This window comes from Oncorhynchus gorbuscha, linkage group LG02 (assembly GCF_021184085.1).
Source record: "Oncorhynchus gorbuscha isolate QuinsamMale2020 ecotype Even-year linkage group LG02, OgorEven_v1.0, whole genome shotgun sequence".
NCBI lineage: Eukaryota > Metazoa > Chordata > Actinopteri > Salmoniformes > Salmonidae > Oncorhynchus > Oncorhynchus gorbuscha.
Genome location: NC_060174.1, coordinates 84,520,743 through 84,547,924, shown reverse-complemented (window position 1 = coordinate 84,547,924; position 27,182 = coordinate 84,520,743). Strand labels below are relative to the sequence as shown.

Genomic DNA, 27,182 nt, shown 5'->3' with positions numbered 1-27,182 from the left:
TGCATTTCAATTAACGGGTGTGCCTTCTTAAAATACAATCTGTAGGGGGGTAAACAGAAGATAGCCCTATTTGGTAAAAGACCAAGTACATATTATGGACCAAGCTCAAATAAGCAAAGAGAAATGTCAGTTCATCATTACTTTAAGACATGAAGGTCAGTCAATACGGAAAATTTCAAGAACTTTGAAAGTTTCTTCAAGTGCAGTCGCAAAAACCATCAAGCGTTGTGATGAAAGCACGTACCACTGCATTTAATCATGGCAAGGCAACTGGGAATATGGCCGAATACAAACAGTCTAGATATTCCCTCCATAAGGCAATCAAATAAGCAAAGTGTTAGTATAGAGAATGTGGAGTCACAATTCAACGGCTCAAACACGAGACTTATGTGGCAGGGTCTACAGACAATCACGGATTTCAAAAAGAAAACCAACTCCATCGCAGACATCGAAGTCTTGCTTCCAGACAAATTAAACAACTTCTTTGCGAGCTTTGGGGACAATACAGTGCCACCAACGCGGCCGGCTACCAAAGACTGTGGGCTCTTCTTCTCCAAGGCCGACGTGAGTAAAACATGTAAACATGTTAACCCTAGCAAGAATGCCGGCCCAGACGGCATCCCTAGCCGCGTCCTCAGAGCATGCGCAGACTAGCTGGTTGGTGTGTTTACAGACATATTCAATCAATCCCTATCCCAGTCCTCTGTCCCCACATGCTTCAAGATGGCCACCACTGTTCCTGTTCCCAAGAAAGCCAAGGTAACTTAACTAAATGACTACGCCCCATAGCACTCACTTCTTTCATCATGAAGTGCTTTGAGAGACGAGTCAATGATTATATCACCTCCACCCTACCTGTCACCATAGACCCACTTCAATTTGCTTACCGCCCGAATAGGTCCACAGACGATGCAATCGCCATCACACTGCCCTATCCCATCTGGACAAGCGGAATACCTATGTAAGAATGCTGTTCATTGACTACAGCTCAGCATTTTTTAAATATTTGTTTTATTTCACCTTTATTAAACCAGGTAGGCTAGTTGAGAACAAGTTCTCATTTACAACTGCGGCCTGGCCAAGATAAAGCAAAGCAGTGCGACACATACAACAACACAGAGTTACACATGGAATAAACACACATACAGTCAATAATACAATAGAAAAAGTAAGGCAATAAATAGGCCATAGTGGCAAAATAATTACAATATAGCAATTAAACACTGGACTGATAGATCACGCTCAGCAGAAGATAAGTGTGCAAGTAGAGTTACCGGGGTGCAAAGGAGCAAAATAAATAACAGTATGGGGATGAGGTAGTTAGATGGCCGATTTACAGATGGGCTAAGTACAGGTGCAGTGATCTGTGAGCTGCTCTGACAGCTGGTGCTTAAAGTTAGTGAGGGAGATATGAGTCTTCAGCTTCAGTGATTTTTTCAGTTTGTTCCAGTCATTGGCAGCAGAGAACTGGAAGGAAAGGTGGCCAAAGTAGGAATTGGTTTTGGGGGTGACCTGTGAAATATACCTGCTGGAGCGCGTGATACGAGTGGGTGCTGCTATGGTGACCAGTGAGCTGAGATAAGGTGGTGCTTTACCTAGCAAAGACTTAGAGATGACCTGGACCCAGTGGGTTTGGCGACAAATATGTAATGAGGGCCAGCTGACGAGAGCATACAGGTCACGGTGGTGGGTGGTATATGGGGCTTTGGTGACAAAACGGATGGCACTGTGATAGACTGCATCCAATTTGCTGAGTAGAGTGTCGGAGGCTATTTTGGAAATGACATCGCCGAAGTCAAGGATCGGTAGGATAGTCAGTTTTACGAGGGTATGTTTGGCAGCATGAGTGAAGGATGCTTTGTTGAGAAATAGGAAGCCGATTCTAGATTTAATTTTGGATTGGAGATGCTTAATGTGCGTCTGGAAGGAGAGTTTACAGTATAACCAGACACCTAGGTATTTGTAGTTGTCCACATATTCTAAGTCAGAACCGTCCAGAGTAGTGATGCTGGACGGGCGGGCAGGTGTGGGCAGTGATCGGTTGAAGAGCATGCATTTAGTTTTACTTGCATTTAAGAGCATTTGGAGGCCACAGAAGGAGAGGTATATGGCATTGAAGCTTGCCTGGAGGGTTGTTAACACAGTGTCCAAGGAGGGGCCAGAAGTATACAGAATGGTGTCGTCTGCGTAGAGGTGGATCAGAGAATCACCAGCAGCAAGAGAGACATCATTGATGTATACAGAGAAAAGAGTCGGCCCGAGAATTGAACCCTGTGGCACCCCCATAGAGACTGCCAGAGGTCAGGACAACAGGCCCTGCGATTTGACACACTGAACTCTGTTTGAGAAGTTGTTGGTGAACCAGGCGAGGGAGTCATTTGAGAAACCAAGGCTGTTGAGTCTGCGGATAAGAATGTGGTGATTGACAGAGTCGAAAGCCTTGGCCAGGTCGATGAATACAGCTGCACGGTGTTGTCTCTTATCGATGGCAGTTATGATATCGTTTAGGACTTTGAGCGTGGCTGAGATGCACCCATGACCAGCTAGGAAACCAGACTGCATAGCGGAGAAGGTACGGTGGGATTCCAAATGTTCGGTGATCTGTTTGTTAACTTGGCTTTCAAAGACCTTAGAAAGGCAGGGTAGATATAGGTATGTAGCAGTTTGGGTCTAGAGTGTCTCCTGACGAGGGGGATGACCGCTGCAGCTTTTCAATCTTTGGGGATCTCAGACGATACGAAAGAGTTTGAATAGGCTAGTAATAGGGGTTGCAACAATTTCGGCAGATAATTTTAGAAAGAGAGGGTCCAGATTGTCTAGCCCGGCTGGTTTATAGGGGTACAGATTTTGCAGCATTCAACACTAGAGTACCCTCAACTCATCATCAAGCTTGAGGCCCTGGGTCTTGACCCTACCCTGTGCAACTGGGTCCTGGACTTCCTGACGGCCACCCCCAGGTGGTGAAGGTAGGAAACAACATCTCCACTCCGCTGATCCTCAACACTGGGGCAAGAGTGCGTTCTCAGTCCCCTCATGTGCTCCCTGTTCACCCATGACTGCGTGGCCATGCACGCCTCCAACTCAATCATCAACTTTGCAGACGACACAACAGTGGTAAGCTTCATTACCAACAAAGGCGAGACAGCCTACAGGGTGGAGGTGAGGGCCTTCGGAGTGTGGTGTCAGGAAAATAGCTTCTCACTCAATGTCGGCAAAACAAAAGAGATGATTGTGGACTTCAGGAAACAGCAAAGGGAGAAAATATGTTTTGATTTGTTGAACACATTTTTGGTTACTACATGATTCCATATGTGTTATTTCAAAGTTTTGATGTCTTCACAATAATTAGTAAAAAATAAAAACCTTGAATGAGGAATCAGCAAAAAAATATACGTCCTCTCACTGTCAACTGCGTTTATTTTCAGCAAACTTAACATGTGTAAATATTTGTATAAACATAACAAGATTCAACAACTGAGACATAAACTGAACAAGTTCCATAGACATGTGACTAACAGAAATGGAATAATGTGTCCCTGAACAAAGGGGGGGTCAAAGTCAAAAGTAACAGTCAGTATCTGGTGTGGCCACCAGCTGTATTAAGTACTGCAGTGCATCTCCTCCTCATGGACTGTACCAGATTAGCCAGTTCTTGGTGTGAGATGTTACCCCACTCTTCCATCAAGGCACCTGCAAGTTCCTGGACAATTCTGGGGGGAATGGCCCTAGCCCTCACCCTTCGATCCAACAGGTCGCAGACGTGTTCAATGGGATTGAGATCCGGGCTCTTCGCTGGCCATAGCAGAACACTGACAGTCCTGTCTTGCAGGAAATCACGCACAGAACGAGCAGTATGGCTGGTGGGATTGTCATGTCAGGATGAGCCTGCAGGAAGGGTACCACATGAGGGAGGAGGATGTCTTCCCTGTATTGCATAGCATTGAGATTGCCTGCAGTGACAACAAGCTCAGTCAGATGATGCTGTGACACTCTGACCCAGACCATGATGGACCCTCCACCTCCAAATCGATCCCAGTACAGAGTACAGGCCTCAGTGTAACGCTCATTCCTTCAACGATAAACACAAATCCGACCATCACCCCTGGTGAGACAAAACCGTGACTCGTCAGTGAAGAGCACTTTTTGCCAGTCCTGTCTGGTCCAGCGACGGTGGGTTTGTGCCCATATGCGACGTTGTTGCCGGTGATGTCTGGTGAGGACCTGCCTTACAACAGGCCTACAAGCCCTCAGTCCAGCCTCGCTCAGCCTATTGCAGACAGTCTGAGCACTGATGGAGGGATTGTGCATTCCTGGTGTAATTTGGGCAGTTGTTGTTACCATCATGTACCTGACCTGCAGGTGTGATGTTCGGATGTACCGATTCTGTGCAGGTGTTGTTAAACGTGGTCTGCCACTGCGAGCACGATCAGCTGTCTGTCCGGTCTCCCTGTAGCACTGTCTTTGGCGACTCACAGTACGGACATTGCAATTTATTTCCCTGGCCACATCTGCAATCCTCATGCCTCCTTGCAGCATGCCTAAGGCACGTTCACGCATATGAGCAGGGACCCTGGGCATCTTTCTTTTGATGTTTTTCAGAGTCAGTAGAAAGTTCTCTTTAGTGTCCTAAGTTTTCATAACTGTGACCTTAATTGCCTACCGACTGTAAGCTGTCAGTGTCTTAATGACCGTTCCACAGGTGCATGTTCATTAATTGTTTATGGTTCATTGAACAAGCATTAACTGTGAAGTTATTTGGATTTTTACGAATTACCTTGAAAGACAGGGTCCTGAAAAAGGGACGTTCCTTTTTTTGCTGAGTTTATATATATATATATTTTTTTACAAATGTTAGCATTATTCTTCCACTTTGACATTAGGGTATTTTGTGTAGATCATTGACAAAAAAACACAATTAAATCCATTTTAATCCCACTTTGTAACAATAAAATGTGGAAAAATTAAAGGCGTTCGAATCTCACTGATGCCGTGCCACAGTAAAAAATACATCTGTTTGCATGATTAATGCCTAGGCAAATACATTTTCCTGTGTCCTATCTGGGTTTGGATTTCAAAACAGTTAACTTAAACTAAGTTAGCAGTGTTATTAAAAGTCTTATTGAAACATTCACTGAAGGTTTTAAGGAAGTTATTCCAAAACCTCAAAATAACCTAGAATTTCTGTTCACAAAATGTTAATAAAACTTCCCAGGAAAACTTTCAAGGAACTACAGTAAAATGTTCTCAGAAAATCCCTGCAGCATAAAAATGCATGTTCCCAGAACAGGCAACATTTTCACTTCCGTTCTCAGAACATTTAAAAAACCTTCAGTTGTACAGGTCAGGAAACATATAGCTTTATTTCCAGAACCAATAGGAAATGAAAAACATACGTTCCCACAACTTCCAAGGAACCAAATGTGCTAGATGGGAAATTACACTTAAGAGTGATTGTCAATTTTGTGTGTGTGTTTTACCTGTTTGAGGGGCCGTAAGGAGCCAATGGTGTCCCAGCCACTGTGCTCTCCCCACACAGGAAGCTCCCCTGGCTGCAGCAGCATCTGACAGCCCTTATAGTTACTGTATTCATACACCACCCACCTGCCAAAGACACACACATTCAGCTGAAACAGGGCCATATTCATTAGGGCGCAATGCAGAGAAACATCTTAAAAACGGAAAACAAAAATTAGCCTTCTTATTGGACAAGTTCAGGTCGTACCTCCCTGTTTCCCTTGTTTTCTTACTGAACATGACACATGTCTAAGGCCAAAGAAACCTAAGTTCCTTCTCTATGTAGAGTGTCTGGCAGTAATGTTAGCTGTTCAGTGACATAAGAGATGACAGGCTATCTCTCTACTCACAGTCCACTGTGGACCTGCAGAGACTGGGTGAAGAAGTCCTTCATGTGCTCTGTGGGTGTCACAACAACCATCTTGAGGCCCTCATAGGAACCCAGAGAAAACAGGCTGATGGACGGGTCGGAGAAACTCTACAGAGGTAACAGGAAGGGAAGGGAGCCATCTTAGATGAGAATGCCATTGGATTTACTTTATTTATATGTTCTGACCTTTTTCAATAAGTGCCTGCATTGAACTTTATTAGGACAAAATACACAATACATCCTTTATACCTATATTTGTAAAGCAGTCCACACCCTTTGGCTGGAGTCATACTAAGACTAGGACAAAAGTAGGACATTATGGGGAAAAGGTTGTCATTTGTGACACTCCAATGGTGGCTGAACGGAAACTACATTATTCTACACTACATTACCAAAAGTATATGGACACCGGCTTGTCGTACATCTCATTCCAAAATCATGGGAATTAATATGGAGTTGCCCCCCCCCCCTTTTGCTGCTAGAACAGCCTCCAGTCTTCTGGGAATGCTTTCCACTAGATGTTGGAACATTGCTGCGGGGACTTGCTTCCATTTAGCCACAAGAACATTAGTGAGGTCGAGCACTGATTCTGGGTGAGTAGGCCTGGCTCGCAGTCTGCTTTCCAATTCATCCCAAAGGTGTTCGATGGGGTTGAGGTCAGGGCTCTGTGCAGCCCAGTCAAGTTCTTCCACACTGATCTCAACAAACCATTTCTGTATGGACCTCGCTTGGTGCATGGGGCATTGTCATGCTGAAATAGGAAAGAACCTTCCCCAAACTGTTGCCTCAGTGTTGGAAGCACAGAATCATGTATGTCATTGTGTGCTGTTCCGTTAAGATTTCCCTTCACTGGAACTAAGGGGCCTAGCTCGAACCATGAAAAACAGCCCCAGACTATTATTTCTCCTCCACCTAACTTTACAGTGGGCACTATGTATTTGGGCAGGTAGCGTTCTCCTGGAAATGTGGCATCCTTTGACGGTGCTACTTTGAAAGTCACTGAGCTCTTCAGTAAGGCCATTCCACTGACAATTTTTACATTTAAGTCATTTAGCAGACGCTCTTATCCAGAGCGACTTACAAATTGGTGCATCCATGTTTGTCTATGGAGATTGCATGGCTATGTGCTCGATTTTATATACCTGTCAGCAATGGGTGTGGCTGAAATAGCAGAATCCACTCATTTGAAGGAGTGTTCACATACCTTTGTATATATAGTGTATTTATCACCATCTATTTACCATGGCATATAATACTGTTAAAACTGAATGTGTGCGCACATGTCTCATTTAGCTTGTTGAGGTCATGCCAGGTACACTCACATAGGGAATGGGCCTCAGTGATTTGACAGAAGTGGCCACACAGCCACAGGAAATGAGGTCGGGATAAAGGCCCTCTCCCAGGATGTACTGGTTTCCACAGCAACCCTCCTCATCAAAAAGCAGCCAGCTGGACGGGGCAAGAAGACCAGTGAGCGTGAGTAAGACAATAAGCATCATAGACATTGTTCAATGCCTCCCGTGACAACTACAATTAAAGATACATTGTGGCATGCCTACAGTAGAATACTGACAATCCATAATTAGCAACCTGTAAGTCAAAAGGGGACATAACTCCACCTCTAGGATCAATACAGATCAAATAGTAGTCCTCCAGTACTCACCTTCCCCTGATGACTCTGAAGGACATGGGGGAGGCAGAGCCACAGTGCCCTGCCTCCCCCATGTACCCCTCACTCACTCCCCTGTAGTGGGGCTGGCTGTAGGCCCACAGCTGGAGACACAAAAGCACGACTTAGTACACACTTCACGGCTGGGTATCAATTCTCAGATTGCCCCTTTCCCTAGTATCTTTTTGACAGGTGAACATAATGTTGTGTGTAATGATATATACATACCATGAACTTTGGTTCTCTGAGGCCATAAAGGTCCTGCTGTAATAATAAAAGTGTTTTGACATATTTTCCCAAGTCATATTTTCCAACATCTACACCATATATTTTCAAAGAGCCACATAGAACTACAAAGAAGAGACATAGGAGTGATTTCATCTGCATGTCACGCCTTTTGTCACTCTTATGTCAGTCTTATGGTCTATTCCTCTAATAGGCTACGATATGGAGCTCACCAATCGTATGGGTCGGATAGACTTGGCTGCTCCATGGTTGCCACCCCAGTGCAGAGTGGCAGGATGTTTGCCTTTCTCCAGTATGCACTGCTCTCCACCGAAGCATTTCTCACTGTACGCCACCCATCTGAAACAGACCAGCCCAGAGACCATCAGCACCAGAGAGGCACAGTGAATAGTGAATGACAAAGTCATGTGAAACTTTGTGAACTTTAGTTTGTTGGGATTAGGGTTTCAAAGGGAGGGTATATTATGGGAAACTACCAGAAGGTTGGTAACTTTCAAGTTTCTTCGGAATTTGAACTGATGACATCTAGTGGCCTCTTTGGGTACTTAAACCATCAATTTAGTGAATATCATTGGGGTTAATATGAGGGTTTCAGCATGAAATATCCTTTATATATTTTTTAAAAACTCTTATTTGACTATATCTTTATTGTAAATGTTTTGGTGCCAAACTGGTAGCAGTGGTGAAAAAAGTCAATAGTTGGAAGAGATGCAGAGTTAATTTCAAATTACACCTTTGTTGATTAGATACTTTTAAAATTCATTATTTAACCATATGGTCTATCCACTAGAAACTAATGGACAATATGGACAAATATTTAAAAAATGAATACAAGTTATTCAAGATAAAATTACCAAAGTTACCATAGATTACCTCTTAATTACTAAAATTACAGAAGTTTCTGGTAACTTTGGTAAATTAATGGTAGCTTTGCAATAATAGTTGGGATGCACCTCTATTAAGATGTTATTATGACTGGTCTTCTGCAAAGTTGTGGTGATTTCCATTTAACCCTTTACACTCGTGGGAATTGTCCATATGGAATTGGCCTATATTTCTTACAGAAGAAATATGAAAAGCATATGCATAAACATTGTAGCAATTGAAAGTGAACAGTTTGGAGATTATGGGAAAAATATTAGACCAAAGTTGAGGACACAACAGTTCACCTGACAAGACTAAATGCAAACATTACACTGCTGATTTATGTGCATTTTAGATTTACTGTAATTTTTGCAGCATTTGTTGATAACAAAATCTGAAAACACGCTGTATACATTCAGTAACAGCATAAGAATATTTGTGGGAAATTTGGGGTAGGTGTAACGTAAGCAAAAACAATACAAGGGTTTGAGTGAGAGGACTAACTGGTGTCTCCAAGTCAATACACACCTCTCCAAAGTGTGCACAGTTCCTACGAAACGTCAATGCACTTTTATGACAAAGAAGTCTGTTTTTGTGAGCTCTCCTAGCTGTGCTGTTGAGGAACTAAAACAAGCACACTTATAGTTGTTTTGTTTGGAACACAATCCTGCATCCCCGCCATCACACAATTACTATTGCTGTTAACGCAATTCAAAACGTCCCATTTTAAATCTCAATCTGGGTCAGGTGGGCATCATTTGAATTATTGTTCTATTGCCAACATGACTAGCTAAGTTATAAAATACGATCTTACACAGTGTTAGGTTTCACAAGGCAAATCAGAGAAATAGATGGTAATTTTGGTGTGCATAGAAAGGAGCCATGAGTGCATTCAGGTGCATGTTCCGCTGCTAATTTTCCACACAATAAACAAACATAGGCTCATTCAGTTCAGAACAACCCAGGGTATGAAGCCATGTCATCTTGTAGCTGTACATCAAACATAGTGATCATAAACTTTGACACTGTACACTGAGTGTACAAAAATGAAATAGACCGATCAGATGAATCCAGGCTATTACTATGATCCTGTATTGATGTCACTTGTTTAATCCACTTCAATCAGTGTAGATGAAGGGGAGGAGACAGGTTGAAGAAGGATTTTTAAGCCTTGAGACAATTGAGACATGGATTGTGTATGTGTGCCATTCAGTGGACGAATGGGAAAGACAAAATATTTAAGTGCCATTGAATGGGGTATGGTAGTAGGTGCCAGGTGCATCATTTTGAGTGTGTCAAGAATAGCAACGCTGCTGGGTATTTCACGCTCAACAGTTTCCTTTGTGTATCAAGAATGGTCCACAACCCAAAGGACATCCAGACAAATTGACAACAGTGAGAAGCATTGGAGTCAACATGGGCCAGCATCCCTGTGGAATGCTTTCGAAGCCTTGTAGAGTCCATGCCCTGACAATTTGAGGCTGTGCAACTCAATATTAGGAAGGTGTTCCTAATGTTTTGTACACTCAGTTTTCTGATTTGGAAAAGTGAAGTACACATTTGGACTCACGGGTGTTGGGCTTCCTTTTATAACATCCAAGCTGTATTTATTATAATCCTCAACATCCCATCTTTCAAAATACATAGAGTCCTCTTCATTTACAGCATTTCGCTAACTCAGAAATGTGCAAAAGTTTCCCAATTAGCGGGAGGGATGGGGGCAACTTCTTGTCGCATGCGGTGCTCAAGTTCAGAACGGCTGTCAGTCAAACCCCATACAGAACTGTGAAGCGCAGAGTTCCTGAATTGACCCCAACCTGGTCCTCTAATTGATACTCACACTCCACTCTTCACACAGAAGGCGGTGGTCTTTTCAGTGGCTCCATCCTTCTCCAGATCAGGGACGTCCAGATCCAAAATGTCCCTTCTCCCGGCTCCAGGAGACCCAGTTTCCTCCTGCAGTGAGACTGAAGGCTCTATGAAGTCCTAACAATGGGAACCATGCAGAAGAGCTCACTGAGTAAGACTGCTTTATAAAATAGCTACAACAACTCTTACACTAATGTAGCCTAGTACAAAAACAGAGCTTACATGAAGAAATGTAGGCTGGTTAACTGTATAGAAACTAGCACCACTGTACAAACCACTTTTATCCAAATCCTATGAAGTTTCCCTTTCTCTTGTTCTTTCATGTTCAAGTAGCCTCAAACTGAAAAACTCTACAAGCTGCATTTACATAGCTGCTGCATTTAGCTCAGGTAGTTCATTCCGTAAGCACTATCCGTAGTGGGAGCTTTACAGAATGGCTGCTGGTGGCTGGTGATTACACAACAGTGTATAGTTGATCAAAAGAGTGGTGCTGCTAACAGCCAGAGGGCACTAGGGGTGGAGGAAACTGGAATGCTAATGAACCTGCGGTATGGTAGACAGTTAGCAATTAACTCTACCTGTTTAATCCTATTAGAAGCGTAGCCTATCCTAGCCAGGAGTTCGCTGTTAGAGCGTTTCTACTAGCTAATGCTTCTGACTGATATCAGGAGGCTAAAATAGACACTTAGACAGTGGTGAGGTGATGGAAAGGGAGTGGAATGGAGGTCTGCTGGGTGTCAACTGCGTCATACCGATGGTTAATATAAAACATTTGGTCTGGTTTCAAACAAAATGACTCTGCCATGCACACACACACACACACACACACACACACACACACACACACACACACACACACACACACACACACACACACACACACACACACACACACACACACACACACACACACACACACACACACACACACACACACACACACACCCCAACACATTTCATTGACTTCCCTCATTCTTTCAAATCAATAGTATGCTTTCAGGATTTGCACAGGTACACATACCCACATATGTCACATATACTGAATGCATTGTAAATAACCATATTATTAAAATCCCGTTACTTACTGCCTGTAAGAAACGGAAAGAAAGCAGCAGAGGGTGATCGGCTCCACCCAGATCTGCACAGTCACTGTATTCTCCCTCCTCCAGTAAATACTGCCGTCCTGTGAAGTCCTCTCCAGTGTAGCCCACCCATCTGTCAAACACAGAGGTCACAGGTCAAACCACAGCTAAATACTCCTACCAACACAGCTTGAATAGGAGCCTGGGTGTCAATGATACGTTGGTGCTGATAACAGTGTCTGAGCGGTGGATATGCCACTTGAGTTAGTGCTAAGGAATGTTTGATTGATTTATTGTTTGGGTTTTTTGTGGTGTTACAATTGAAATGTTATCAGATGTCATGCGTACCAACCCTCTCTGTAACCAAACACCACACCAAAGCATGCGTACACACACACACACACACACACACACACACACACACACACACACACACACACACACACACACACACACACACACACACACACACACACACACACACACACACACACACACACACACACACACACACACACTTCCTGTTCTACATGGCATATGTTTGCACAGGGAGGTGAGCTACATTTGCTCCATATGGCAGTAGAGGGAGCATTCCTGAGGAATTACATGACCAGTAGATTGTGAAACTGTTTGCAGCAGAATGACACACCTTGTAAAAACCTCAGTACAGGTAGCATTCCAGAGTAAGTATGCAGCTTGGCATGAATGCACTTCCTTTCTCCCTACCTCACTCTGTCCCTCACTCACTCACAAAAAACAAACCTTATTTTCTCCAAACAAATTGGAATGACATTTAACTAAGAGGGTCTAGAGATGCTCATTAATCTGAGTCTATGAGTGAGTCCTCATCTGTCTCCATCAGCTGTGGATGACAGGTAGGCGCAGACAGGAGGGAGGGCATTAACATGGACTCACACTCCACCAATGACCCGTAGCGACGACGCCCCCTTCAGCCCAGCCACAGCTCCCAGACTGGGGGTGTGGCCTCCCAGCTCTCTGCCCCGCCCCTGGAAGAGGGGCTGCTCAAACACCAACATCTAAAAAAAAAACACACACAAACAAAAAACTATATCTCATGCACTTTCTAAATGAATTTACTTTCATTATCATTAATCATCATTGTGCAAATTGAAGGGATTATTTAACTGAATGAGATCGGCTGTTTACTGCAGGGGATAGTGGTTTATGCTGTACTTTCAATATTGATAATGTCTTACCTTAGGATCCAGAGGTCTCCTCACTCTGAGCCCACTCTGTCAGAAAGACACAGAACATAAGAAACCAAACCTTGATGAAAATGAGGCCCAGACGTACATATTTCTGAGACTTTGAGACATAGGATTTCTTAAATTAAATGGGCTATGGGCCAATTTGGAAATCAATATAAACTCCTTTCCGCAGTGTACAGCATTGAAATGTAATTGGGCCCAAAACTGACCACAACCAAGCAGTGTCAGCCACCTCAGTGATGCCACCGTGGTGAACCCTTACCATTCTGAGGGGTCTCAGTGACCTCACAGTGGTGACCTGGGGATGACCAACGCCAGGTGTTGTGGAGCCGCCTGCTTCCATAACCGCATAGTTCCCATGGAAACCAGGACTACAGTAGGCAAGCCAACTAAGGTGGAAAAACAAGACGAAGGCATTATCAATGAGAGGCCCAGGTAATCTAATCTCAATTGTTTGCTAAGCAGACTTTTGTGTTACAAGCATCGGGCGTCGCTGATATTGTTTTTAATTTACAGGTAAACATTGTCTATTCATGTGGCACCACATTTATGGAGGCTGCTCAGTTCATTACTTTATGCATGAAATGTATGCATGGTTGAATGCCTGATCAAACACAAATACTTCGTCCACAGTCATACTGTCAGTGTCACTAATCTCCACTACAATAGAAACCACTCATCTTCTCTGTGAGAAGAAAAATATTGTATTGAAAACCTGTAACTATGGAACAACAAAGGAAAATCCCTAACGGAAAAACATTGTTTTTCCACACAAAATTTAAGTCACAGTATAGATGGCCTGCATGCTCTTTCTCTTTGCCAATGACACAAGTGTGTGTTCAGTCTGTTGCGTGTAGAATATCCTAGTTTATTCTTTGATGATAGGCAAGACATTGCAAGACAATGCAAGTCAATAAATTGCGAGATACAGCTTTTGATTGCAGACAGATGGGCCTAATGCACAGTTCTGACTGTCTGTGGCCCTCCCCTCTCTCTCCTTCCCTCACTAGATCGCCCGGCCCGTCCTTGCCCGGCCCTAGTGGTCATACACATGTAATAGGTCCATTATTCTGCATTGTGAATTGAGGTGGAATTTTGTAATTTTTTGAATCGTTTTAATGGAAAACGGATTTAAAAAATGGCTGTTTAAATGTTAAGAAAAACTGTACATTTGTCACTTCCCTAATTGCATCATACTTTGGCAGTCAGATTCCAATCCTAACTGTGGCTTTCTTCAACTATCAATATGGGTGTGTTAGTAAATAGATTTTACAGAGTCTGGTGACAAGGTCTTTATTGAAGAGTTACCACATTAACTACCTCACTACCTCCACCCTGAAGTGAGACATTATGAAACTTAATTTTAAGTGTTAATTCTGTCACTTCTATTACCACCCATAAACATTCCTGTACCGAATGTGTGTGCTTTATAAACACACCTGGAAATAACAGTTTAAGCAGGAAACTAGAGAGCTGGAGCTCAATGACTCAGCTGAGAACAATCCACCCAAATTGGACAATATGGACGTTGGTTGGCAAGGACACATCTCCTCAATGAGTCATTCCCCCCTGTTGTTTTAGCATTGTAAGTGCTTCCTATTTCAGTCTATATAGCCTGTAGCTACTGAAGCGCCCCCTCAGACAATGGCATTGAGATCCTCTACAGTTACAGTTACCACTAACAGGATAGGCCTCCTCACCAGCCAGACTTGACAGTCAGGTTTGAGAGGTGGATAGGTCCACCACGTGTTCCCAAGCTGTCTGCTTCCGAGTTGAGACGGTCCGTGGCTCCTCCTGGCGCTCCAGCTGGAAGCAGATGGATTTCAGGACTGCAGTCATCCTGAAGGGTGAAAGAGACACAACAACATTCCCTCAATATGTGGAGAGATTCCACTACACACAGCTCTATCAATCCTTCTCTATCAGGCCCCATTATAATGACTAAGGCTGAGAAATGGGAAGATAGAGGGGGGAATTGAGAGAAAAGGGGGAGCAGAGAGAGGATAACAGAGAGACTGACAAAGTCAGAGAAGAATAGGGGAGAATGAGAGAGAGAGAGAGACAGACAGACAGAGAGGATAACAGAGAGACTGACAAAGTCAGAGAAGAATAGGGGAGAATGAGAGAGAGAGAGAGACAGACAGAGAGAGGATAACAGAGAGACTGACAAAGTCAGAGAAGAATAGGGGAGAATGAGAGAGAGAGTGAGAGAGTGAGAGAGAGAGAGAGAGAGAGAGAGAGAGAGAGAGAGAGAGAGAGAGAGAGAGAGAGAGAGAGAGAGAGAGAGAGTGAGAGAGAGAGAGAGTGAGAGAGAGAGAGAGAGAGAGAGAGAGAGAGACCCTGGCCCTCTGCCAAAGCTTCTCAGAGAGGGAGTGATAGTCAGCCCTGGTAGGTCTAAATAAATGAACCATAGTCTCCCAATAGAAATGTTGGAGGGAAATCACTAATGGCGCATGGCACTGTAATGTCATGGTTTAAATATGCCAACCTTCACTAGTCTTCTGATGGAGCCGATGGTGATTGTGGTGGGCTTGTCCTCTGTCCCCTGGCTGGCCTGCTGCTGACCTGGTTGGTGGCTCAGTACTGTCTCCCCTTCTTCCAGCAGCATCCCGGGGCCCAGGAACCCCGGCTCCAGGTATAACAGCCAGCTACGACACAAACACACTGTGTGAGCACCCTCTTCCATCTCTCCGTCGCTCTCATACACAGACTCTTTCTCTGTCTTTTTTTCTCTCCCACCCACTCAGCATAATAAGAGACGCCAGCCACCAACTGACTGCACAGAGTACACACAAACAGAGCAAGGGCATTGCCATGGAAACCAGGCCCCACCTTCCCTACTCCTTGGTGACAAAAAAAAAAAAAATGTATAAAATGACCCCATACCAGTACACACACACACCCAACACATGAACTATAACAGTTGATGATTAAATGCACATGTTGAAGAGAAGATTACAGCACTGTGCTGACAGTAATGTAAATCAATCTGGCTCTCACCAATGTTTTTTTGTGTTTAAATATTAAACGCTGCTTTACTAATGCCCCTGACCTACAGGCCCACAGCACACAGTTGGGGGCTTCAATACTTCAATATCCCTGCTGAGACCTGGCCAGAATACTGCCTTTTATCTGAGGATAAACATGGCAACAGTCGACAAATATTGTAGATCCTGAAAATAACACAGCGGTGTGATATGTGCAGTGTAAACACCACTATTGTGTGTGTGTGTGTGTCGCCAATATTCCATAAATAATCTATGTGGATGGTCAGGAACTGCATCGAAGAGGTAAGAGTCTGTCTATGTTCACTCAGACAAACAGCCAGGGCTCTCCTAAATGGTTTAGTGCCTGGTTTTACCGATTATACATCCACCATGAGAGACACAGATCAATATCTCCTAATAGGATAGGCTGCTCGGGATGACGCCCAAGGAGGGAGGAAGCATCTCACGAGAAAGTCAAATCCCTCATAATTAGCATGTAAGAGAGTCTTTTTGTGGCTCACGGCATCAATGATGAGCTTGAACTGAATTTTTTGAATGACCATCACTCTGGTTGTCCAGAATAGAGGTCGACCGATTAATCAGAATGGCCGATTAATTAGGGCTCATTTCAAGTTTTCATAACAATCGGAAATCGGTATTTTTGGGCGCCGATTTTTCGTTTATAAAAAAAAAAAAAATCATACCTTTATTTAACTAGGCAAGTCAGTTAAGAACACATTCTTATTTTCAATGACTGCCTAGGAACTGTGGGTTAACTGCCTTGTTCAGGGGCAGAACGACTGCCCAGCTCAGGGGATTCAATCTTGCAACCGCACAGTTAACTAGTCCAACGCTCTAACCATTGCACTCCACGAGTAGCCTGCCTGTTACGCAAATGCAGTAGAAGCCAAAGTCAATTGCTAACTAGCGTTAAACTTATGTTATAAAAAACAATCAATTATAATCACTAGTTATAACTACTAATCCAGTTTAGCAGGCAATATTAACCAGGTGGAATTGTGTCATTCTCTTGCGTTCATTGCACACAGAGTCAGGGTATATGCAACAGTTTGGGCTGCCTGGCTCATTGCGAACTAATTTACCAGAATTTTACGTAATTATGACATAACATTGAAGGTTGTGCAATGTAACAAGAATATTTACACTTAGGGATGCCACCCGTTAGATAAAATACCGAACGGTTTCGTATTTCACTGAAATAATAAACGTTTTGTTTTCGAAATGATAGTTTCTGGATTCGACCATATTAATGACCAAAGGCTCGCATTTCTGTGTGTTATTATGTTATAATTAAGTCTGATTTGATAGAGCAGTCTGACTGAGCAGCAGCAGGCCCGTAATCATTCATTCAAACAGCACTTTCGTGCGTTTTGCCAGCAGCTCTTCGCAAGCACAGCGCTGTTTATGACATCAAGCCTATCAGCCTAATGGCTGGTGTAACCAATGTGAAATGGCTAGCTAGTTAGCTGGGTGTGCGCTAATACTGTTTCAAATGTCACTCGCTTTTAGATTTGGAGTAGTTATTCCACTTGCGCTGCAAGGGCCGCGGCTTTTGTGGAGCGATGGGTAATGATGCTTCAAGTGTGGCTGTTGTCTATGTGTTCCTGGTTCGAGCCCAGGTAGGGGCGAGGAGGGGGACGGAAGCTATACTGTTACACTGGCAATACTATAGTGCCTATAAGAACATCCAATAGTCAAAGGTATATGAAATACAAATGGTATAGAGAGAAATAGTCCTATAAATACCATATTAACTACAACCTAAAACCTCTTACTTGGGAATATTGAAGTCTCATGTTAAAAGGAACTCATGTTCTAAGCAAGGAACTGAAACGTTAGCTTTTTTACATGGCACATATTTTACATGGCACATATTTTACATGGCACATATTTTACATGGCACACATTGCATATTGGCACATATTACTTTCTTCTCCAACACTTTGTTTTTGCATTATTTCAACCAAATTTAACATGTTTCATTCTTTATTTGAGGCTAAATTGATTTTATTGATGTATTATATTAAGTTAAAATAAGTGTTCATTCATTATTGTTGTAATTGTCATTATTACAAATAAATAAACAGAAATCGTCCGATTAATCGGTATCGGCTGTTTTGGTCCTCCAATAATTGGCATCGGTGTTGAAAAATCATAATCGGTCGACCTCTAGTCCAGAAGTGGTTCTGTCAGACCACTGCCTAGGAGTTTGTTGAGTCAGGTACTAGAAAATCTGTCAAACTTAAAAAAGTCAACCTGTAAAGTAGCCCTTGTACTGCAAATCAAAACTAGCTTGGGGAACAATAGAGATGCTAGAGTTATATTTGTTCCTCTGTGGACCGTAGAGGGAACAATAGGACCCAAGTCAGTCGGTTAACCTGAGAATTGGACGGAGGAGAATGCACACAAATACAACAATGCAGCTACAACGTGACTCACTTCCTTTCTCTCCTCCCATCTGGTCGACGGGGAGAGAGCTCCTACACAAATTGTTGGAAAGCTGCTTTGCTTTTCCCATTTTTTGCTTGGAAAGGCTGGTTTGGTGTAAATAATAAAACAGGTCTAGGGCTCTGAACGGGGGGCTGAGCCACTAGTACACAAATGGAAGGTGGGTCCATCCATAAAGCATGAGATATTGCGTAAGGCACCAAACCTTCGCTAGCATTTCCGTGCAGAGTCGAGCAAGCCTGCCCTTGCTTAAGTCATTTGACAAAAAGCACACAGCGCCAGAACATGTTCGCAAGACTGAACGTTTCTCGTTCTGCATCCATTCAATATGAGAGCAGTGTTACAGCATAGTCACACAGCTACCAAGCTCTTCTGTACGTGAACCTGCTTTGCTCCTGGCAGAGAGGCACAAAGACTTACTGTCATGTGCATTAGTTAAACCCAGTGCAGCATTATATGAATATGAACAACTAAACTTATGTATAGTAGATATTAAACCTTTTTTGTTTATCATGAAATATAGATAAAATAACCATATTTTTCGAACTGCAGTAGAAATATGATATGAAGCTGATAGTACATTGACGTATGAGAGATTCTTTAGGAATAGTATTGACTTCCATCTATCCATAGTTAGGCCCTCCAAACATGTAAGTATCTGCAATGCCCACTGCTCGTTCTCATGGTGCCAATGTAAGAACCTTAACAATGTTTTCAAATGCAGCTGTTAGTGTAAGATCTCTTGCTATGAGGAGTTCAATCAAAAGGGTCACTCAGATGGGAGCTGTGTGATGGGGTGGGTTTTATTTGGGGTTCATTTTCTAATTCATCTGTTTTTTGTTTTACTTGTAATGGTGGAATTAATTAACGTAGCATCAATTGTTGCTTCATAGGTCTGTACTATGAATGTACCGTAAAGATGATCATGTGATATGGATGTGACAAAATTTGTCATTTGTCCAATGTTGTTTATTCTGCTGATTGATTGAATACATGATAATACTTATTTTGAGAATTTAAAATGCTCATAACATCCCCATTCACCTTTAAACCAACAACGCCAAACTCAAATTTGGACAAGGCCTTGATTCCCAGTGATGACAGTGTTTGTGTGGTTTAGCTGACAGGCCTTTTTAATGGGAGCAACCAGCGATGAGTTACCCAATTACTGTCTGTCACTGCCAGCCCAGTAAATTAACCCCTCCAACACAGTTGGAAGGAACATTATGGGGTCTCAGAGGAATCAATTCCAATTCAAACAAGATGTTCTGTTCTGACATAAGTTAAAAGTCCTAAGCCTTATGTTCAGTGATAATAAGGCCCTTCTTCCATGAGAGTGCATGAGTAAGGCAGGAAGGCAAAGAGACATGGGTATAAGTCCAAAGCAGAAGATGACACTACAGAAAGGATGGCTCATTCTGACCCAAGTGGGCTATTTTACAGTTGACTTAATATAAGTTTGACAGATTTTCAACTACCTGCTTCAACAAACTCTAGGCCTTGGTCCGACAGAACCACTTCTGGAAGCCCAGAGTGTTGGTCATTCAAAGACTGATATACAACCTCATAAAGAGCATGTTTAAGGAGTAAGCAAGCTTAAAATAAATTCATTAGCTCTAAAGATCCTCTTACCATCCTCCCAGGACTCGCACTGAGGCACCCTGCGGAAACACCATCCCAGAATCCTCCTGGTCTCTGTGGATCTCCCACATCTCCCCAGAGAACTTCACACCATTGTAGATGTTCATCTGGAGAAACAGAGTAAGTCATTAGAAAACATAGAGCAACATCTGGGCTAAATATATTGTCAAATGGATACAGTCTGACAGTCAACCTCAGCAAATTGTCTTTAAACTGAATTTGATTTATTGACTCAAAACAGGGGAACCATACAATAATTAAATATCAAGGTTTTTCAAAGTTAGATCATATTTGTGTGACAACTGAACTGTGGTGGTTGGGTGTTGTTTTCATAATGATATTATTACAGAACGCTGGGTGTAAATGAACACAGTCAAGTTTTAAAAGCCTGAGGGGAAGGGTTTCCAGCATGGAGCTGGGTGCTGAGCTACGTGCAGCTGTGCAAAGAAGCACAAGATTGAACTTCACTCAACTTAGAGGCTTCCCTGTTAGTTAACACTATCAACGTTTCCCTCTACTTTGGTAATTGGGATTGAATCAATGTAATATTAGCCACTTTCAATGCAACATACCGAAACAAAAACTATGCAAGACTTTGGGCCTCTTTACACTACACTACTTTGACGACAAAAACTAGTTCCAGGAGAGATACTTGTGTCGTGTAAAGATACGGATATAGATTCAAATCTCTCTTGAATAGATGTCTCCCATAATCAGGGGTTGGAACCAAAATGATTTTCCAATTGTTTAGTTCTGAACAGAAAAATAACATTTTTTCTTCTGTTCCAATCAGCAAAAGAATGTTCTGAACTGAAAAAGTGATGGTTTATATAGTTCCTTTCTGTTCCTTTTTACATTTAGTTTGACATTAAATGACTTCACCAATCAGTGTAGGATATAGCTGCTTGCTTTGGAGGCGGTCAAGCTATAGTTGTTTACATGCATTGGACAGACAAGTGTAGGGCGCAAGATGCAATTGAAATTTTGTCAGGTGGGGAAAGAGCGAGAGAAGGTGGAGGAGGCAGCTTGGCTTGAAGCACTTGTTATGACATGCAGTATCTGAATTAGGCTCACAGAATTATACCTACAGAGGAGTGGCTTCTATGATGGAACTTTGAATGTTTTTGAACTTGGCTTAACATTGGACCAGAGCTTGCTAGATAGCTAACAAGTTTTTATGTGCAAAGCGGCACCAGAATATATATTTCATCATTAATTAATTAATACAACGTGATAACAGTATCCTTAACTTGCACTGAAAAAGTTTATCCATTCCTCTCTAATAATATATATTTTTTTAATCATGCTTGTAATGTTAGTAGGCTACAATAGCCTATGCTTTGTAGCCTACTACAAAGCATAGGGAGGGGGGGAAGGTAGCCTACACACACTGGCAAAGATTTTCAGCTGTCAGGCAGACACTGGAATAAGTTTCTAAGTGACAGAGTGAGGGCTTTGTATAGGCGCTTTGTTGCAATTTTTGTGGGACTGGGAAAAAATTCTGAAACTTAAAATAACATTATTAACTGGTTTCCATTCTTTTAAAATAACAGTTCTGTTCCCGAACTGTTCCAGGTTCTAAGTCTGTTCCTCGAAAATGTTTGTTATTTTCTGGTTTTCGGTTCTGTTCCCTGAACCGGTTCCTACCTGGTTTGAATTGCTACATTATCTTTATTTTGTTTGTCTATATACTATGGTATTTACCGTATGATAATAGCTGCACTCATACATGAAGCAGGAATGTGGCTTTGGCCACATCACATCCATGGTCAGTGTGAACAGAAGTTGCTAATCTGATGGTGAAAAGTGATAGATCTCACTAGACATATTTTACTAATATCAATCAAACCTTAGTATTTAACCTTTATTCAACCAGGAAGGGCTCATTGAGATTTTAAATCTCCTTTTCAAGAGCGTTCTAGCCAAGATAGGCAGCACCAAGTCATTACACAATTACAGACAGACAGCATGAAAAACTACAAGTAATCTAGTAAAAACCATATAATTCACAAAAGTATTAAAAAAATTAAAAAATAGCCAATTAAAAACATTGACAGGTCAGGGAATCAAAACTAACTATGCAAGAGATTTTGCAGAGCGCATCGGAGTCGGATTCTATTGCATTAAAGGCACAAATGGTCACGAGTAGATGTGCTTGTTTTGAGATCAAGCGAGAGCTGCATGTAGCCCTGTGTGCATATGTGTGCATATTTGTTCATATTTTTTGCTAGTTAGTTATTTGCGCAATTATAGCTCATTTCTGGTCAGCAATGGGGGAGTGGTTGCTTCCTACATGAGCACAAAACGTGCACATTTCTAGCCATTTTTGAAAAATGTGTCAAGTAAAGAGCTTTTTTGATGTATTTAAAATGGGCAGTGCTGTATTTTGAGACAGCAGAGGGTCTGATTCTCTGTTATAATAATAGTGATATGAGAATAATAATGCATTTTATTTTGTAAAGTGGTTTCTTTCATCAAACACAATACAACAACATTTTCAGTCACCTCATTGTCTTAAGGACAAGTGGAAAAAAAGACCAATTGAATGTAGGCCTACATTGAACACCACACATTGGTTGCTACTGTAGGCTGAATAATAGAACTGCTATTTCCATGTTCAAATTTTATGGGATGTTTTTTATACATAGTTTTTGTTAAATGGTAGCCCACTCTGGTAGGCTTAGATTATGATCAAATAGCCACAGTTGCCTACTTTGCCAATGTTAAAACTGGAATTTCAAGTGTGTACAGCCTCAGTATTCACAGTAAACGGCCGCCGGAATTTGCAAAGAATTTTCACAACGTCCATGTTTGCGCTCAGAAAACCTGAACTTTGCTCAGTACCCCAAGAAATGTGTGGGAACATTGATGTTGAGTGACTACGCCTGAGGCCCTGAGCACATTTCTGATGACAGAAAGGGAGAGAGGAAGGGGGGCCAAGGAGGAAGGAAAGAGTGTCGTTAGTCCCCTTACCAGCCCAAAAGATGCCCCAAGCGGTCATTATAGAACAAAGTCTCTTCTATAATTAACACTCTGTGTATTTTCATTTTTTTCACTCCTACCAGGCTACGAGTGTCTGCCTGCTTTCATACTGCTTTAATTGCGGCTTTGCTCCCCTTGTTTCCTCCTCGATAACAAATACTTTTCCAACGCGGCTAACAGAACAGAAAACCGTGGTTGTGCGGCTGCAAAGCAATTCCATTAGTGATTGTGTGAAACAACAATGTAGACAAAACCTTGGGCACTCAGTGCTTTGTTCACTGCCTGTACAGCCCTTGATAGCTTTCAACAACAATGAATAGCCCGTTGCATAATCACAATCTCATCTTCCTTTATGACAGGCTTTAGGAAGAGATTAAATGGAAAAGATGAGTTGCTGCACTACTTTCTGCAGCCTGAGGTATCATTAACTAATGAAAGAGAAATGTTCTGTCCAGCTCAAAGGCGGTCTGGCATCTCCAATCTATTCAGCAGCACAGCGATTAGGAGGCAGACTGCCTAAAACGTTGACAGTCATTAAGATGAGATCAGAAATTAGCACGACAGTGAGAAAGTAGAGGGCTCATGTAATGCATGTGATCTCACCAGTGTAGGCCTTGGGATGACCTTCCCATAACTCCAATTTCCCCCCTGAAATGACATCAACAGGGGTCAAATATTAACATATATTAGTTCTAAATGTCAGGGTGCATAACCATTTCTTTATATAATATTATTGAATAGAAATGTCAGATGCTGTTGAATTTACCATGTCAGTTGCTGTTGATGGACAGTTGTTATCACTGAGGCGCGGAATGAGTTTGGCATGATGTTTACTGTTGTCATCATCAGGCTCTAGCAACACTGGATGCACTGATTTCAAATACTGATACATTGGTGAATCTGCAGGTTTTTGGATCGTAATCCAAGCGGTGGAAAGATTCTTCACGTCCTTCATTGGATCCCCATCTCGAGGTCCCATAGTGAATAAATCAGCAGGAAGTGGGCCCTCCTGCTTGCTGCTTTGGTCTCCATCCATTCCCTGGCCACCCCCCCCCTTATCCTTCCCCTGACCCCTGTTGAAGAACTCCCATAGGGGGCGCCGTAGAGGAGGGGTGGAGGGCTCCTCTGAGTCTGCGTCTGTGTCGGAGTAGCCGCTGGACTGCAGGCGCTCGCTGACCGACTGCAGCAGGGACAGGATGGACAAAGAGGAGGATGAGGCTAGCTGCTCCATCCCTACACCTCCGCTCAGACTCCTCAGCTCCTCTGTGGCCGGGGGCACCATGAGGCCCCTATCCTCCTGCGACAGGCCCCCCTCTGCCTCGCTGCGAAGACTGTCCTCCTCCACGATGGGAGACAGGGAGAAGGGGTAGGCCTTGGCCCGCCGTACCGTGGGGCTCAGCATGGGGCCTGTGTCATTGACGAACACCGCATCCGTCTCCTCCTCCTCATCAATGATGGAGAAACCACTTGCCTCCATGTCATGGAAGGCAAGATGGGGGACAGGGAGGAGGGGGAGGAGAGGTTCCAGGCCTGGGGTTCTCCGGCCTCCTGTAGCATGGAGCCCAGCTAGCCTGCTGCCCAGGTCCTGGTGAAACCCTGCCATAACTGCTGCGGCTGAACCTGCACCACTGTGTCCCGGTGTCTTGTAGTCCTGACTCTGCTGCTGCAGAGAGATGTTGCATCGATACGCGCTCACCGAACTCAACTGTGACCTGTCCTCATTACTGGAGTCAGTAGCTGAATTAGACACAAGGCCCTCTGAGGTGCTCAGGTCCTTGGGGAGTCTCCTTGAGAAAGAGGGGTCCATGCTGATGGTGCCTGTTGTTCTGCAGTGGGCCTCATCTTCTTCACCCCCAGAGTCAGAGCCCTCTGAGAACACAGAGGCTAAGTAAGTCTCAACCAGTACAAAGCTTTGATCCCCACTGACCGGGATGTCATTCAGCCCATTCAGCCCAACTTTCAATGATATTTCAGGGCCGCTCTCTTGGCCGTCATCACAAAGCATTATACAGGCATCAGGCTTCTGACTTATAGCACGTCTGACTTGAGAGGGTTCTAGTGAGTTTGGGGTGTGTTTTGGTCTGGCTGACATGAGGTTTGCCTCAGAATTGCCCTTAGCTTCATATTTGGAACTTTTCCTAAGCAGATCAGGCTCAGGAAATGCTGTTTGGGTTCTCAGGTAAGTATTGTCATTCAGAGTGCTTTTGAGCTTATTGGCACTTTCCGAGTTATTGGACACAGAAGCATGACCATATTGAGCATTACCGTCTTGTTTAGGACTATGTCTATTGCTTTCGATATCATCTTTGGCTACGTGGACTGCGCCGTCTCCTACCTGTGTTTCTTTAACGCCTAGCACCTCGTTACAACCATTGTCCCCTGAAGTGCAGATCACTTGATCTTTGTTTTCATTAGTTATCCCTGAGACAGACTCATACTCAAGACCCGCTCTCATTATTTGAATAATATCTCCATTATCACCATAGAGACCTGGTTTCTCGAAGGACACTCCACCGCCCAAGAGAGGAAACACATCTTTCTGGTGCTTATTACCACTGTATTCAGATTCAATAGGATCATTTGGCTGGGAATCCTCTTCCCCTCGCGGTTGCTCATTAGCATTAGCATCCATTAGCCATTGACCTTTGACCAGTAGGTGAAGACCAGTGCCTTTGGTTCCCTCGGCACAGTGTTCTCCCTGCCTGTGGTCTGAGACACCAATGGTGGGGGCACTGCTCTCACAGGCCGGCCCAGGGCTGCTCCTGATGTCAGTGTCCGAGCCTGCGATAGACTCGTACCCTGAGGAGGGGGTGGATCTGGGGCCCTCCGATAGAGGGTTGGGGTTTAATGAGAGAGTCTGTTCTGCCGGGATGGCATCCCCCCTCTCTGAAGGCTCTACCTCCACCAGCTTATCCGTCTCGAAGGACCGATCCACGTCCTCCTCCTCCACTCTGCCTACGGGTAGGACCAGGTAATTCTCCTCACTGGCCTTCTGGAGCACTTCACCCTCCTCCAACTCAGAGGATTTGACTCTCTCCAGGGCCGCTAGAGCATTCTTCAGAATGTTATCCACCATCATTTTAGACTCCAAATGAAGCGCCTCCTCAAACAGATTGTCTGGAGGACCAACGTCCCCCTCCTCCTTCCCTGACTCAAAGCAGTGCAGTCCAGCACCCGGGCCTGTAGCTAGAGCATCCCCAGAATCTGAGTGCCTAGTTGCTGGAATGGGTCCCTGGCTTTCAGTTGCTGATAAAAGCGAGGCAGACGGTGAAATGGGATGCGGAGCCAGCTGGCCTCCATCCCCATCGGAAACAGCGGCAGGCAGATGTGTGTGCTGTGCCGGCCCCGCGGCGCCTGGCCACGCAGCAGCAAATGAAGGTGACCCAGTCTGAAAACAGTGTGCAGATACGGTTTCTATCTGCTCACTTAGCCCTGTTTCTCTGTCCCCATCTGTGTCCCTGTTCGTATCCATCTCTGCATGAGTAATTTTATCCCGTGGTTTCAGCTCTCCACTGTGGGTCTCACTGACTGCTGTACTAGTCCTGGCATCAGCAGAGTCCTCTGTGGGTGCGGGAGGGGAGCATGTGACGGAGCCAACCCCGGAGGGAGAATCCTTGGCCTGGCCTCCTACAGTAGCCAGGGTTGCCTCTCCAGATGAAGGGAAGGCACTTTGACTCACAGCCCTTTCTGCTGTCTGTGTTGTTAGTGGAATGTGACTAGACTCAGGTCCCGTTGGACACAAAACAGAGTCTGTTTCCGAAGTCCAAGCTCCTCTCTGATTGGTTTCTGAGGTTGTAGCTCCAATCTGATTTGTCGATACAGTCTGAATGTCACTTTGTTTTGAAATGGCGAGTTCTAAAGTGGAGTGTGTCACCACACCCAAGGTGCTGCCCTCTACACCTGAATTGGGGGATTCCACCTGCACCTGGTGCCTCCGCCTTATTCTGCGTTTGTCCCTCTGGCCACGGTATGTCCCGTATGTCACCACAGGCGGACAGGCCAGGGCCAGGCGCCGCTGATGCTCATCCACCGCCTCTTCAACTTCACTCAATGGGCTGCTGTCTGCCTCTGCTTTACCCTCTCGGCATCCTCCCCTGTGGCCTTCCGCCGGAGTCTCCTCCAAGGCTCTGTTCCTAATACACAGAGAGACAAGGTGAATTAGAATACAGACAAGGACACACATATTCCCTCAGTGCTGCTTTGGGTGAGGAGAAGGGGGTTAGGTGATTCATACATACACAACCGTTCAAAAGTTAGGGA

The 27,182-nt window shown here is 43.9% G+C and overlaps 1 protein-coding gene across 2 annotated transcripts in view; it reads right to left on the bottom strand.

Moving 5' to 3' along the window:
- The window catches only part of LOC124011620, an 84,210-nt gene that overhangs the window by 5,416 nt on the left and 51,612 nt on the right, over positions 1 to 27,182 (bottom strand). Inside the window, exons 4-19 of one of the 2 annotated variants that reach the window (XM_046325074.1) lie at positions 23,689 to 27,055; positions 23,526 to 23,570; positions 19,932 to 20,047; positions 15,332 to 15,491; positions 14,544 to 14,683; positions 13,106 to 13,232; positions 12,832 to 12,867; positions 12,530 to 12,651; positions 11,618 to 11,747; positions 10,504 to 10,649; positions 8,012 to 8,138; positions 7,782 to 7,817; positions 7,548 to 7,657; positions 7,207 to 7,333; positions 5,865 to 5,992; positions 5,478 to 5,601 (exon numbers count right to left, since the gene is read on the bottom strand). In XM_046325074.1, coding sequence (XP_046181030.1) covers positions 5,478 to 5,601; positions 5,865 to 5,992; positions 7,207 to 7,333; positions 7,548 to 7,657; positions 7,782 to 7,817; positions 8,012 to 8,138; positions 10,504 to 10,649; positions 11,618 to 11,747; positions 12,530 to 12,651; positions 12,832 to 12,867; positions 13,106 to 13,232; positions 14,544 to 14,683; positions 15,332 to 15,491; positions 19,932 to 20,047; positions 23,526 to 23,570; positions 23,689 to 27,055 — 5,041 coding nt within the window. The remainder of the gene's footprint in view (positions 1 to 5,477; positions 5,602 to 5,864; positions 5,993 to 7,206; positions 7,334 to 7,547; positions 7,658 to 7,781; positions 7,818 to 8,011; positions 8,139 to 10,503; positions 10,650 to 11,617; positions 11,748 to 12,529; positions 12,652 to 12,831; positions 12,868 to 13,105; positions 13,233 to 14,543; positions 14,684 to 15,331; positions 15,492 to 19,931; positions 20,048 to 23,525; positions 23,571 to 23,688; positions 27,056 to 27,182) is intronic. The other variant, XR_006834598.1, reaches the window with a different exon arrangement.